The 15,712-nt window shown below is 38.7% G+C and overlaps 2 protein-coding genes across 2 annotated transcripts; both read right to left on the reverse strand.

Moving 5' to 3' along the window:
* Window positions 1–2,498: 2,498 nt before the first annotated feature.
* Window positions 2,499–9,272, reverse strand: LOC134805123 (papilin-like). Its single transcript, XM_063778422.1, has 5 exons — window positions 9,065–9,272; window positions 8,064–8,154; window positions 7,812–7,980; window positions 5,899–5,999; window positions 2,499–2,648 (listed from the first exon to the last, which is right to left on the reverse strand). The coding sequence occupies exons 1-5, from the start codon at window positions 9,270–9,272 to the stop codon at window positions 2,513–2,515; spliced, it is 705 nt and encodes a 234-aa protein (XP_063634492.1). The 3' UTR covers window positions 2,499–2,512.
* Window positions 9,273–9,328: 56 nt separating this feature from the next.
* On the reverse strand, window positions 9,329–10,296 carry LOC134804497 (ATP synthase subunit b, mitochondrial-like). Its single transcript, XM_063777544.1, has one exon. The coding sequence runs from the start codon at window positions 10,231–10,233 to the stop codon at window positions 9,430–9,432; it is 804 nt and encodes a 267-aa protein (XP_063633614.1). The 5' UTR covers window positions 10,234–10,296; the 3' UTR covers window positions 9,329–9,429.
* Window positions 10,297–15,712: the final 5,416 nt, after the last annotated feature.

Raw genomic sequence — 15,712 nt, forward strand, 5'->3', positions numbered from 1 at the left:
GAGAGAACGGGAGGAACGAAGTTCACATCCTGGACGGGGGGTGATGAAAGTGAATTAACATTTAAGATATCTGGGAGAGGCACGCTCGAACAAGATGGAGAATAAAATACTCAGGATTCTAAAGGACCTACGACGACGGATGGAGAGCCAATTTAGCTGACGGCGATAAAAAGAAACATGGTCGTATTTGCGAAGGCCGAAAATGAAACCTATGCCATTATTAATGAGACTGTCTAGCTTATTGAGGTACTCCTGAGAGATATTAGTCATGCACGCGTCCCCATAGTCAATAACTGGCAAAATTAGAGCCTAAACTAATAATTTCTTGGTGCCTACTGGGAGAAAATTCTTAAATATATAGAGATAAAGCAATGTTCCGCAAACTGTCCGACTTATTTCAGAGACTTGGTCGTTCCAGGTAAGGCTAGAGTCTAGTACAAGGCCGAGATCTTTCACTTGTTTAATTACTGGAATGACGGTGCCATCAAACAAAATCGGCTCGAGAGAAACCGCCCTAAGCTTTTCTTGTTGATGATGGCTTCCTAGAATAGTTAATAGCCTAACATTTCGCCGGATTGACACTGATGCCAAAGCTGGAGGGCCATTCAGCTATGTGGACTAGGTCATCATTGATGAGGGAAATGGCAGAATCTATGTTTTCCACAGAAGCTTGGGCGTGTAGTTGCAAATCATCTGCATACAAATGGTAAGAGCTGCGGATTTTGGAGGTGATTTGGTCAATAAAGATGGAATAAAAGAGGAGAAAGAATCCCACCTTGTGGTACCCCCGTGTTTAGATCACACCAGGCAGATAAACATAAGGTAGGACAAGCAAGCATAAGGTAGGACGCGAACCACTCAGTCACTTTTGATGAAACCCTCAGATGCATTTAAAGCGTTGGAACTTTTTTGAATGTATATGCTTGATTTGTTGATAAAAACACATAAATCACTATATGTATGCCTTTAAGATTTGAGGAGTTCCCTCGATTCCTCTTGGATCCCATCATCAGAACTGGGTTTTGACAAAAACGGGACCAATCTGTATGCATATACATACAATCAAAAAAAGAATTTTCTAAATCGGTCCAGTAATGATGGAGATATGGAGTAACAAACATTAAAAAAAACCGGTCAAGTGCGAGTCGGACTCACGTTCCAAGTGTTCCGTACATTACCCATTTTTTAACAATGTATTTTTTATAATGTGAAACGCGAGTGAATTGCCTTTCAAAAACCCGTAGGGGTCAGATCAAAAAACTAAGTAATTAGTCCGACTCACGCTTGACTGCACATTTCTAATCGGTTTTCCTGTCATCTAGATAGGTAAAGAACTATTTTATATATTTTTTTCAAAATTTTAGACCCAGTAGTTTCGGAGATAAAGGGGGGGGGGGGATGGTAATTTTTTGGCTATTTTCTTAAATAACTTCTAAACTATTTATTTTAAAATTACAAAAAATATATACGTATTTGAGATTCTCAAAATGAGCTCTTTCATTTGATATGTAACACGATATAGTTTAAAAAACATGATTTTTTTAATTTACTCATTTACCCCCCAAAAGTGGCCCCCAAAAGTCCAGTACTTTTGGAGTAAATGGGCTGTGACAGACGGACAGACAGACAGACGCACGAGTGATCCTATAAGGGTTTCGTTTTTTCCTTTTGAGGTACGGAACCCTAAAAATACACAATCGAATTGATAGAATAACCTCCTCCTTTTGAGATTTGGAAGTCTGTTAATAAATGAGAGCGCCACTTTCTACGTAACTGTCACATTTTTCACGTAAAATGCTTACACATGGCAACATTTTAGTATGGACATTTTTGAATTCCATTTTATTTAATTTCTACTATTCTATGTCGCACTATAGGCGGCATTGGATCAAAAATCGCGTGGATTTATTGCAAGGTCTGTGGAGCCCTTAACTAATAGATTTAAGTCTCCATAGAGATTAAAATAATCTGTATCTGTGGTAAGCCGAAATATTTCCTGTCAAATGTCAAATACCTCTATTATGTTTATTGTATTTTATAATTAACTTGCTAATTATTTCAAAATGGTAAATTTAAAAACGATATTATAAAAGTGTAAGCCGAGCACTTTCATTTGATATGAAACTCAACCCTACTTTCTAGCAAATAAAATGACCAGAATAGCAAGCCCCCTCACAAACAGCTTTTTGGCCTTCTAAGCTCTTCTAGCTCAATAACCTCTTGATCGAGCCTGCTCATAATTTAACGACTAAAATATAATGCCCTCGACTACATGTTTACCCAATTTCATTTAAATTAGAACAAATTTACTTTAGTTATTGTGAATCAAACTATCTTCTGACAGTTCAGCTTAAAAACATCGAAATGCCGAGACGTGCCGCTAGCCAGCCGCGTGTTCAAAGTTGAATGTAAGAACTGCGCTTCGCTTCGCTCGCTCGTTCGAAAATAATAGCTAAACATGAAATAAGGCGGGAGTAAAGACCAAGAAAACATTCGAATAACATAACATCGTTTAATCAACTGTGTTTTCAATGCCTGCAGTGCACACAGTTGCACATGTTTTGTCGCTGTAGAATCTGTTCTGGTTGCCGCCGCAGCCGCTAAACGCAAAACCCAAGCATCTCCTAGCCGATATATCGTAGTAGAACCTGAAACCGTAATAAAAACAACAAATGACATTGTAACAGTTTTTCGATCAGGTCACGTGTCCGTCTTACGAAGCGTCTTACGTCTTACGCTGTCGCGAGTTTAAAGGGGCCCACTGATTAACGGTCCGCCGGACGGTATCGGCCTGTCAGTTGTTCGGAACTGGCAAAATTTTGTTCTAATTGACAGGCCGATACCGTCCAGCGGACTGTTAATCAGTGGGCCCCTTTACATTCTTTCCCCGTCACAAACAGTGCACAGCGCCGCTAAAGAAGTTTTTACTTCAAACACTTAAAGGTAAATCGCCCAGGGTCTTTTAAATTTGGTATCTGCTTTACTCTCGTGTTGAATCTTCTAATACTTACCTTTAAACGAGCATTTCTTGTTTATTTATTTATTTATATATTCCGGGGATCTCGAAAACGGCACTAACGATTTCGATGAAATTTGTTATATGGGGGGTTTCGGGGGCGACAAATCGGTCTAGCTAGATCTCATCTCTGGTAAACGCGCATTTTTGAGATTTCATATGTCTTCCGAGCAAAGCTCGGTCTCTCAGATATTGACAACTAAACGTACTTAACCTTTTGGACGCCTATGACCGATATATCCGCACCGCAGGTTCAACGCCAAAGACTGATTAATCGGTCACAGACCACAGAGCAACATAAACCTACGTGCATATGCATAAAGTTCAATTTCAGTTTTGACACTTCGGTGACGTGGCGTCCGCGTGACAGCTTTTGTGTTTGACACGGCGTCGAAAAGGTTAACGTAGAATAAGTCAGACGATATTTAAAAACCAATCTTATATAAAATATGATATAATTGACTTATTCTACGGTAAGTAAACCAATATTATATCCCCATGTAACCACTATAATGGTATTCCTACATTTAGTTCTAAAAGGGTATAGCCGGGTAAGCATGGCCAAGCTGCCCTTAGCGAAAAAAGTAATTTCCTTTTACTGGATTATTAACCTATATATATGTAGTGCTTTCACCAAAAATCAAGCCTCAAATGCATCAGGTTTTAAAAAAAAATGCAAAAAAAAGAAAAAATATTTTTATTTTATTACAGCCAAAGTACTAATCCGATTTCTTTGTAATTTGGGTATGTTGTATATACAATTAAGGTCGCTTTCTGAAAAAAATAATATTGAATTATCTCGTGAAAAACTAGTAAAAAATTGAGTTGAAAATTAAAAAAAAAAATAAAAAATACGTGCGTGATTGCGACAGTTATCAAATTTATATATTTCATGTAGAATTTAACATATATTTTTTTCAAAAATTAAAATCGGGATTAACAGTCTGAAAAACTCGAATTTGTAACACCCCATAATACTTTCTCTTCATACAAAATAAATAACTTGTACGGTATTACAATAGAAAGTTACGAGTATATTCCCAACGCAATTTGAATTTAGAACGCGACTTATTTTACTGAGCGCGGACCTTACACTCCATGGCTGTACTTATGCGGCTAGGGCGTACGACATTCAAAGAATTAATGACGGCTTAAATGTGACTATCCAATCAGATAGTGATAATGATTGAGGACTAATTTTATTTAAAGATTGTTTTATTAAAAGTTATATTTTTAATTTATACAGTGTGTATTATTTAATTCAGAAACAAGTTCTTGATCTTGTAATAGGTATTGAGGGACCTACATACCTATTAGAAGTTAGTGTCTTCAAATTGTTCTGACTTTATAGGACACAATTATATCTAAATGCGATTAAAATTTTTGAAAAAAATATATGTTAAACATTATTAAATTCTACATGAAATATATAAATTTGATAACTGTCGCAATCTCGTACGTATTTTTTAAATTTTTTTGAAAATTTTCAACACAATTTTTTACTAGTTTTTCAAGAGATAATTCAATATTATTTTTTTCAGTAAGCGACCTTAATTGTATATACAATATACCCAAATTACAAAGAAATCGGATTAGTACTTTGGCTGTAATCAAATAAAAATGTTTTTTCTTTTTTTGCATTATTTTTAAAAACCTGAAGCATTTGAGGCTTAATTTTTGGTGAAAGCACTACATATATACAGGTTAATAATCCAGTAAAAGGAAATAACTTTTTTCGCTAAGGGCAGTTTGGCCATGCTTACCCGGCTATACCCTTTCTAATTATGTTTCAGGAAATAATCGCTCCAAAAGAGTAACCCCCTTATTCATAAACGCGCTACAAGCCTCAATTAGCTAATAATCGTTTGTCTTTATCTGTCATTTTGACTTATGTATTTGTAAGAAAGGGATAAAGTTTTATGAATAAGGGGGTAAGAATATAGAAAAACCGGGCAAGTGCGAGTCGGACTCGCGCACGAAAGGTTCCGTACCATAATGCAAAAAAAAGCAAAAAAAAAAACGGTCACCCATCCAAGTACTGACCCCGCCCGACGTTGCTTAACTTCGGTCAAAAATCACGTTTGTTGTATGGGAGCCCCATTTAAATCTTTATTTTATTCTGTTTTTAGTATTTGTTGTTATAGCGGCAACAGAAATACATCATCTGTTGAAATTTCAACTGTCTAGCTATCACGGTTCGTGAGATACAGCCTGGTGACAGACGGACGGACGGACGGACGGACGGACGGACAGCGGAGTCTTAGTAATAGGGTCCCGTTTTACCCTTTGGGTACGGAACCCTAAAAACAACAGACACAACCGTTCATGCGAGGAGACCAGAAGACTAAGGTAAACGTCCTAGTGCCTGACACGCCAATGACCAATAAATGACACCCTGCACATGCTTAAAATGAGATGCACTGTGATTGTGACGAGAACTAACGTCTTCCTTAATAGTACTTCTTTCAGTTGATTTGTTAGCAAAGGTATACGCCGATTTTTATAAGGTAGAAATAGTAGTTTGTGTTACAACGGATCAAAATGATATATTTCCGTCAAGGGCGTCCATTGAATCCTGAATGAAGCAATGGATTCTAAAGTAGAATCCTAAGGGTAATGAGGGATTCTAGTGTTAACGCCCAAGACGAAATAATTTTGATACCGTGTGACACATACTGCTTTTCACATCAACTATGAGGAAAATAAAAAAATCTTAGTGTTGACACAAATTATTATGTTTCAAAAGCTAAAAACAATGTTCTAGAACAGAAAAGTGCCACTTCGATCCCCCCTAGCAGGGAGGAAAAGTGCCAATTTGATCCCTCCTAACGGGAAAGAAAAAGCCCTTTTCCGAATAGGTGATGTGAAAAGAAATATCTTACATCTCAATATAATCTTGACAATCTCCAAAATCTGCTTGCATGTGGCATGCTGCATTTACAGGCAATACATTTTCTATCGCATGCGGGCCAGCGTCTATACATAAACAAAGTTATAAACAGCAGAAATATGTAGCTAATACCAGTGGTAAGGCGTCCATTAGATTTCGATTCCTACCGGCTTACATAATTCAGCGAAATTGATTAAAGTGCAGAAATTCATATTGGTAAATATCTTAGACAATACCATGGTCTAATAAAACATGGTCTTCTATTCCCAGAGTGACACGGGCCTACGTCACAATAACATTGCCACTTTATTTCAACATAACATGTTACATGGGTACATTATAGCTATGGTTAATAAGTTAAAATATTTCTCTATAATTTTATAATTTTCATTTATAATGTATTTTATCTTAAATTTTACAATAACACGTCATTTTTAATTATTCGTTAGCAATATCTTCCGATTCACGAAAGAAATTTCAGACGTTCGGGTAATTCTGTTTACATTACTGGCAACACAGGATAGCGCTGTCACATTTGACAATTCGGATCTAGATAACTTCATGCCCTGACGGTCATCCTTGTCGAACGCGTGTTAATTGTTATTTCCTTCTCGCTCAGTGTCAGCAGTCGCAGTGTTTTCCAAACTTTTTACGTCGTAAGCTTGGTAATTAATGTGTAACTGTGAATTAGTTTTTTAAACGTTTGTCTTCTATAGATAAATAAAGTTTAATTTAATACATTAGATTTGTTTTATTTTACTATGTTTCTACATGAATAACTTAAAATTAATGTCGTTAAAATAATTTTCACCGTTGGTTAAAATTTTCCCACATTTTAAAGTTTGAGAACCTGTAAACAGCATGATGACGTAGGCCCGTGTCAGTTAGGTCATACGCGAATCTCGGAATAGAGTACCAGGCGGAGTATATTATTATACCATGGACAATACGGGCAATGTGAAGTAAGTCGGAAAGGCCTTATCTGATAAAAAATAATTATTGATCATCTTCAACGGAATTAATTAGAAATGAACTCAAATTACGCTCAGTAATGCACTCATAAAATTAACGGAATTATTAACGGCGCTCCAATATTATTGAGGCGCTATGCGACGTAAGCGACAGCCGCCATAAGGTACCTTTTGCCGTGGAACGTCACATATGATGGCTTCCAATACTTAATACAAACACATATTATATGTATTTCATTAATATTCAGAGCTATAAATGCGACCATTACCTTCAGGTGCTCCAGGTGTTGTTTCTTCAAGATGTAAACCGTGGCGTCTCATCAACTAAAGGGGCCCACTGATTAACAGTCCACCGGACGGTATCGGCCTGTCAGTTAGAACAAAATTTTATCAGTTCCGAACAACTGCCAGGCCGATACCGTCCGGCGGACCGTTAATCAGTGGGCCCCTTAAGGTATCACCTATCAGGCTTCCCTCTAAAGAGTCTAAAGCCTAAAGCTCTATAAACTGTTTTCCCATTTTTCTCTTCTTTTATACGCCGGAATATATAGAATATATAGAGCATTCCACAAGCTGTCCGTACAATCGTATTTTATTTAGTGTTTTTGTTTTAATATTATGAGGGCTCATTATTTTTGTATGAATTCTTTTTCTCCTTAGTGACAAAAAAAGAAACTACTATATCCGCAAATCGTCAGAAAATTCGCGTTTGTACGGTACGGTAGTATAAAGCAGTAGGGTTAGTGTGGCAAGTAATTACGTGGAATGCTCCTTATATACCTAGAGTCGCACCAAGAAAAGTCTGCAGCGGATTTGATAGCCCACGCAATGTAAGTGTTATCTATACGTCATAATTTCATAGAAGTTTGACGTTTAAAATGACACTTGCACTGCGTGGGCTATCAAAATCGCTGCAGACTTTTCACGGTCTGACTCTAGGTATGTTTCGTTTATTTGGAGCCAGTACACACCATGTCTGCGAATACTTGCCTCGACAGAATTCTCTGCATTCAGCATAAGTTCTAAAATTATTGTTATTGTTGGATTTGCATCGGAAGTATTTAAAAGGCTTGCAATCTTCCATCTTAATATCGTAGTACCACCTTAAGTCAGAATAGGGTTAGTTGATTTTTTGTTAAAATTACAAAAATTTCAATGTTATTGCCGTTATTAACAGACTACTCACCTCTCACCAAATCGGTCAGGCTTTGAACATTGAAATGCGTCCGGTTGAAATTTACAGTGGACATCGAAGGTCCAATAACTCAATGAAGGGTCTTGATGAGAAATTATATAATATTAATAAATTTATCATATTACCTATCTTCTTTTATTTATTTTTCTAGGTACTTAAACGACCGCTTCTCCACACAAACGTAGTTCCCATTAATCCTCTCCGGATATTGACATTATTAAAAGTATGTTTACAAAGTGTATATATGTAGGTATATTGACCATGGAGAGCTTTGTTTGACCCTTTTTCGATTTTTTGATTATTATAAGAATTATGACACGTTAGAAGCGGAAAACAAATCCCACACAAGTTTTTAAATGCACTTTCCGCATACGGTATACGGGAAAAATTAACGCCGTTTGAACCTAGCGTAGCTTAGAATTAATAATTAAAAATTAAAAAAAAAATGTAAGGGAGGGATATAGCTGTGGTTGATATACACAAAGAGATATATGATATATACCTCCATCAAATTGTGTTAAAATATGTTCAATAATGTTTATATCCAGAGAGTTGAGATAAGAAATGAGGTCTACGTTTGAATAGAAAGACGGCTTCGGGGTGGTCGTACTTTTCTTATACTTTTATAATATGAAAATAAAAAATTACATTCAAAAAGAACCACACATAACCAATACGAGTACAATACTTATAAACATATTATAAATAAAAACTAATCTAAGGCGCCGCTAGCAGCGGGGCAAGGCCCAAACTGCCGGTGGTCAGGCCGTCATCTCTATACCAAATTACAACTAAATACAGACAGACACACTTTCGCATTTATAACATTAAGTATGGATGAACTTAATATTGCAATTAAAAATTAAGGAAACATCTAGCTGTTAATAAGCATTTCATAGTTGGTTGTATAGGTACTATTAAACCGATAGTCTGCAATTGTGATTTGTGTGGTACGACGTATGTTCATATTCATAACAAATTTCAAAACTTACATGTTACTTTAGTAGTTTTGTTTTCCAATTCCACATACGGAAGAGTAGTTCTAGTAGTAGTAGTAGTAGTATTATTAGTAGTAGTAGTGGTGTCCGTCGTAGAGTTATCCATATTCAATATTTGAGAATTAGCTGTTGTGATTAATACGCTTAAATACAAACTTAAAGCTAACATTATTGTTATTTTTCCGTTTTTAGTCCTACACATGCTTTCAACAACGTGCAATGCCTAGACGTGTGTTTGTACTTTTGATTAAAAGCAGATTAACGTCGAATTCGAATTTAATAATAATAAATGTAACACCGTGAAGTTACGTAAAACAAAACAATTTTAAAGAGATTGGTTTGAATAATACCTACCGTTACTAGGCTCGACTGGCAGCAGCTGCCAAGTCGCTTATAGCGCTTTGTAAAGCCCGTTCTTGAAACTCGGGCGTGATGGACCTATGTACTTCTCGCAATATCCACCCTAGCATCCACTTCTGATGAATGCGAGCCTCGGCCTGGTAGCGCTTGATGTGGTAGTCCATGCGGCCCCGAACACTGCGGTAGACTACCATAGCCCTCTCTCGGTAGATCGCTTCCAACTGCATGGCAACGTTTTCCTTCTTCGCATCCATCAACAACTTCTGCCCCTCGGCGCGACGCTGTGCATCTTTAGCCATCTTTATTGCATTATTAAAATAATCCATTTCCATCTTACGGCCTTTCTCCAAATCAGCAGCATACGCATCGACTTGCTTGTCTAAATTCGCGCCTATGCCTTTTCCGAACTTCTTTGTGGCGTAAAAGATGACTACGAAGGCGGAGAGCCCCAAGTAGTACTCGTGTTCCATGACATAGATTTCTTTGCTCACCATGTAATTGGTGAGGTTGAAAAAGAATAAGTAAGGGCCTGTGACTCCGGTTTGTTTGTAAAAGAATGTAAACCATTCATCTGGCAGGAAGCCGAGGCGCACCCGGCCGGAGTACATGTTTCGCCTGAGGGCTGGTTTACCTGAACGGCCTGACCCTCCTCCCTCTTTCTCTGCTCCGCCGCCCGAGGGATGTCGTTTTACTTCCTGTTGTGGCTCACTAGGACTCTTTGCTGACGGGCATGTCTTTGTATGACTGTATAGCATCGGAGAAAATAGAAAACGTGTCCTGCCTAATACGGGCCGCAACAGCATTTTACTACGCGAATTTGGATATTTCTATCTATCCATATCATTAACAGTCGCTATGACGTTTACTTGACGTAATTGACATTAAAAAAAATATTCTGGGACGGGAACGCTCTTTTTTGTCCGTGGTTTATGTTATTTATTTGTCTAAAAAGTTTTTATTTACTAACATTTACAGATGTAGTGCATAATTGTTGTCATCGTATTTTCTCGGAAACGTGTACTTGTCATGCTGCTTCAATCGACATCAGTACTTTTTTGTACCGAGATTGACACGTCATGCTCCCTGGAAACCCCACTGTCTGTTTTGTGATTTATTGAAACGTAATGCTGATGTACACAATATGTACTGAATTAGTACATACTTAAAAAAAATTGTACCTCAATAGATCGAGAGTACAATTAACTCAATTCGGACTTGCTGTAGAGCATCTCCCCAGCAACCCCAAAATTTAATTAAAGAAAATTCACGTAAATACATACTTTTTAGCAAAAAAGACGCCTAAAAAAAATTGTACTGCAGTTTTTAACGTTGATTGAGTTAGCCATGGCTAGTTGTTAGCGCCTCATTGGTGCTTGACACCTTCATGTACCTACGACGTTGCTGGCCGCCGTATGGATTCGGAATTCGATTATTGACATTGACTGGATATATATGATTTTGTGGATTCTGTTAAAATTATTGATTTTTTTACCAAAAGAAGAAAGGTTATTTAATTTACAAAAAGCTTAGAATATTAATAAAGTGATATGTTTAAATGAGTTGTATGTTCTCAAACATATTTGTGGTGACCCCGACGTGATCGGCGCGCGACACTTGTATGAAGATTGCGCTGGTTTGAAATGAAGACTATCCTTTGGAGAATGTCCCAATTTATCCAATAACGATTACCAGATGTTGTGAGTTTAAGCCGGTGAGAGCACGGATGCCGATTGCTGGTACCCATCAACTATCTATCAATCGCTATTAAATTATCGTAAGTAATTAATGGGTAATTCTACGAAGCGCGGGATTATTACTGTAAGTACCTCTATGTACCTAAATTTGCTTTAATGCGTATGCAAGTATAATTTACCAGTTTAAAATAATCTCGCACCCGCAATATGGAGGAACTCAAACGACAAAGAGGAACAGTTCGGAGGGCTTTAACCCTATTCAAAAAATTCCTCACGCCGTTGTTAGATAAAAGGAATCTAACTCAAGTTCTTGTAAATGAATGCACTCTTAGGTTGTCTAAAATACAGGAGGCATTTAATCTTTTCGATGAAATTCAAACTAATATTGAATTACAGGATGATTCTCAGAGTGAGCTGGATGCTCGGGAGGCCACAGAAAATGAGTTTTATTGTGTCATGGCTCAGGCCCAAGAGGTAATTGCCGCCTTTAAGGAAAGGGACCATCAAGGGGACGAGTTCTTCAGCCAGAGCAGCCGTCAGCGCGGAGGAGCGAAGAATGTGTAACTCCCGCAGCTAAGACTTCCTCCCTTTGATGGAAAGACAGATAAGTGGCTAGAATTTAGAGACCTTTACCTGTCTTTAATACATGACAACGAGAACATTGATGACGTTTGTAAATTTCACTATCTCAAGTCATACCTTCAAGGCGATGCAAGCTTAGTTATTAATTCTGTGTCCGTTATTAAAATACGAGTAAAATCCGTGGAATATATTGAAATAATTTAATAAAAAGCGTACAGAGTAACACGTTACACACTGAGAAGATACGTTAGAATGACACTTAAAAAACATATGAATATAAAAAATACAAATATCAAAAACCATGAGTGTTCTTATTACAAATAGGTAATAAAAAGGTTTAACACCCCCCCGTAATATGAACACCCTGTATATATTCATACTGAACAAAGTAAACTGTACACATAATAAAATATAGCACAAAAAAAATCACCCTGTATATACAATCTAACTATCACTGACTATACACACACTAATACCTACTATGTACACCTAAACCTAACCTAAACCTAAAGCATTTGTACACTTAAAATGTTTTATTTTAGCCAAAGGTTTGGTTAAAATGTCGGCGACCATATCATTAGTAGGAATGAACCTTAGGTGCAGATTATGGTGTGATAGTGCGTCACGGATGAAGTGATGTTTGATGTCGATGTGCTTGGTGCGGGCGTGATAAGTGCTATTTATGTGCAAGTTTAATGGAACTCTGATTGTCTGAATGAATGGTCATGGGATGAGCGAAATTGAATACCTCCTGTATGAGCGTTTTTAGGTAAATGGCCTCCTTGCAGGTTTCAGCTAACGCCATGTACTCAGCCTCTGTTGTTGGACCTCCACTCACCAGAAAGACATATCCAGTATAGGACCTACGATCAATGATGCTGTTTCCAAAGTCGGCATCCGAATATCCCACGACGTTGTTATGACCATTACGCGTGTAAGCTAACCTCATGTCCTTTGTACCTTTTAGGTATCTGAGAACTCTTTTTGCGGCTTTCTAGTGTATTCCCCCGTAATGTGTGTTGAATTGGGATAGGTACGAGACTGTATGCGCAATATCGGGCCGAGTTCCAATTGCTATATACATTAGCGAGCCGATAAGTTCTCTGTAGGGAACATCAATTTCTTCTTCCTGCGTGGGAAGGGTTAGCTTTAGGCCAGGTTCCATCGGTGTAGTGACGGTGATGGCATCCGTCATATTATATTTTTCTAAAAGTTTGTCAATATAGTGTGACTGATCACGGGTTATACGACCTTTGTTCTGGGAAACCCTCATTCCGAGGCAGTCTTTGACAGGTCCCAGATCCTTGACCGTAAACAATTTCTTGAGGTCGTTTTTAAAGTTGGTTTTCAATTTTTCGCTGTTTGACAGGATGAAAAAAACGTCGACGAATACTGCTACAACTAGAAAATCGTTGTTATGTCTCGTGTAGTACATGCAGTGTTCCGTTGATGCTTGTGTAAGCGATAAGGTGGCCATAGCTTCGCACACTTTCTTATTCCACTGACGTGGAGCTTGCTTTAAGCCATAAAGCGACTTCTTCAATAAACAGACTTTATTCTTCGAATCGACAGAGAAACCTTCAGGCTGTTCCATATAAATTTCCTCTTCCAAATCACCATTCAAAAAAGCAGTTTCCACGTCGAGGTGGTCAACTTGACAGTTTAGTTCCGCCGCATATGCCATTAGTAACCGTACAGATGACAACCTTGCTACGGGCGAAAAAGTTTCTCCGTAGTCTACCCCTGCAACTTGGGTGAACCCTTTGGCTACAAGTCTGGCTTTATACTTCACAACCTGTCCACTTGTGTCCTTTTTTAGTTTAAAGACTCACTTGCACTTTGTCGTCTTTCGATCCTTGGGTCTATCAACAATAATCCAAGTTTTTGGAGAGACTCATACTCAGCTTTCATCGCTTCAAGCCATTTTTGCTTTTGCGGATGGTCTGATACTTCCTTAAATGTCTCAGGTTCCAGATCAGACGTCATGTTGACTGCGCAAACCTGTATGTATCGCTCAGGAGGTCGTCTGTCCCTAGCAGGGTATCTTCGCTCCGGTTCTTCTTCGGGAACGGGACTGCTTCTGCTGGTTCAGGGTTCTCACGACGTTCCATTTCAGGTTCGGCGGGCGCAGGTTCAGGTTGGTCTGGAACTAAAGATTCAGGCTGGACATCAAGCTGTATATGGTACTGTGATGTTGGATCAGGATCAGAAATAGGGACTAGGACTTGTTGTGTTGGTTGAGACGGAGGTTCCAACTCGGTGGGGTTGGGATTTGGGGTGGGTTCTGCCTTGAGCTTGTCTTCTATGAAGACTACGTCTCTAGCAATAATAATCGCTCGAGGGTTTTGGGGATTGACGAGACGGTAAGCTTTACTTTCCGTCGCGTAGCCTACGAAGATGCATTTCTGAGTCTTGGCGTCAAGCTTTGTACGTTTTTCTTTTGGTACAAGAACATGAGCTTCACAGCCAAAGACTTTGAGGTGTGACAGGTTTACCTTTTTACCGGACCACATCTCCTCCGGAATACGGTTCTTCAGGGCTTGCGTTGGCACGTGATTTTTGATATAAATCGCCGTGTTTACCGCTTCTCCCCAATATGCTTTCGGCAGCTGCGAGTCCTGGAGCATGCATCTCGCCTTTTCAATGATCGTGCGATTTGCGCGTTCCGAGATCCCGTTCATCTCAGGGTTGTACGGAACTGTGGTCTGATGGACAATCGCGTTCTCCTTCAGGAACGTAGACAGATCATGGTTGACATACTCGCCTCCATTGTCTGATCTCAGGACCTTGATCTTCTGCCCCGTTTGGTTCTCTACTAGATGCTTAAACTCTACGAACTTACCGAAGACCTCATCTTTTCTTTTCAAAAGATAGCCGAAGGATTTTCGACTAAAGTCATCCGTAAGCCCCCATTCGCACGACAGCTTTTTCAACGCGCGTTAAAAAAGCGCTTGAATCTGTCCAAGCTCTAAATTCGACTTAATGACCAAGGGTTAAAGTCGAAAATCCAACAACGCTTGATAAAAAGCGCCACCGCTATCGTGTGAATACATACATGGTTATCCATTTGTGTCATTCAAACGCTTTTTTAACGCGCGTTGAAAAAGCTGCCGTGCGAACGGGGCCTAAAGGTTAGTAAGTATAAAGCTCCGCCAAACGATTGCGTACTCATTGGACCGCATAGGTCGGAATGAATGAGTTCCAATACGCAATTCGACCTACTCGTAGACTTGTAAAAAGGTTTCTTAGAAAGTTTGCCTTGTAGGCACGGAACACATGGTTCATGCAAACCTTTTTGAAAGTCAACGCCAACATGCTTATTTTTGAGAATCTTTAAAGTTTTGGCATTTATATGAGAAAGGCGTCTATGCCAAAGCATTGCGGACTCCTTGGTGCCAGTGCAAAGTGCGTGAGGAGTATTATTTGAACTGACATCAAGTCTAAACATACCTTTATGTATAGAGCCTGTGGCAATGACAGGTTTTGTCACTTGACAGCCATTCTCTGGAATGATACTCGCGCCTTTTGAAGTAAACAAAACTTCGTAACCTTTATCGGTTAATTTGTAAACCGACAGAAGATTAGTGGCTAGGCCAGGGATGTACAAAACGTCACTAATACTATTTACATTGTCAGATATATACATATTTACAGTACCTTTTCCATGGCTTGAAATCTGGTCATTGTTTGCGACTGTGATGGGCATCATGTGGGGTGACATGGCGGAGAACCAATCTCTCCGGTTGCTCATGTGGGAAGTCGCACCAGAATCTATATACCAATCCTGAGAACCTGTGGCTGTAGGAGGAATGAGAGGGAAACAGGATGAAAGGGTGAATTCAGATGTATTAAATGACTTGACCGCCGAATCATTCTTGTTTTTGTTAATTTTCCTACACTCAGAAACTACATGCCCTAACTTTTTGCAATATTTACAATATAATTTAGATTTCGTCTTCGACGAGCGGGCTTGCAGCACGTTTGCTGGTCCTTGTTTGACAGGTGC

Source organism: Cydia splendana, chromosome Z (genome assembly GCF_910591565.1).
Source record: "Cydia splendana chromosome Z, ilCydSple1.2, whole genome shotgun sequence".
In the NCBI taxonomy this organism is placed as follows: domain Eukaryota; kingdom Metazoa; phylum Arthropoda; class Insecta; order Lepidoptera; family Tortricidae; genus Cydia; species Cydia splendana.

What these genes read in the sequence shown, in the direction of transcription:
- LOC134805123 (XM_063778422.1), bottom strand. Translation starts at nt 9,272, where the DNA reads ATGTGTAGGACTAAAAACGGAAAAATAACAATAATGTTAGCTTTAAGT. An exon ending in CCTGACCGATTTGGTGAGAG is followed by an intron (nt 7,981 to 8,063) that starts GTGAGTAGTCTG and finishes TTCTGACTTAAG; the next exon opens with GTGGTACTACGATATTAAGA. An exon ending in ATAAACGAAACATACCTAGA is followed by an intron (nt 6,000 to 7,811) that starts GTCAGACCGTGA and finishes TAACTTTGTTTA; the next exon opens with TGTATAGACGCTGGCCCGCA.
- LOC134804497 (XM_063777544.1), bottom strand. Translation starts at nt 10,233, where the DNA reads ATGCTGTTGCGGCCCGTATTAGGCAGGACACGTTTTCTATTTTCTCCG.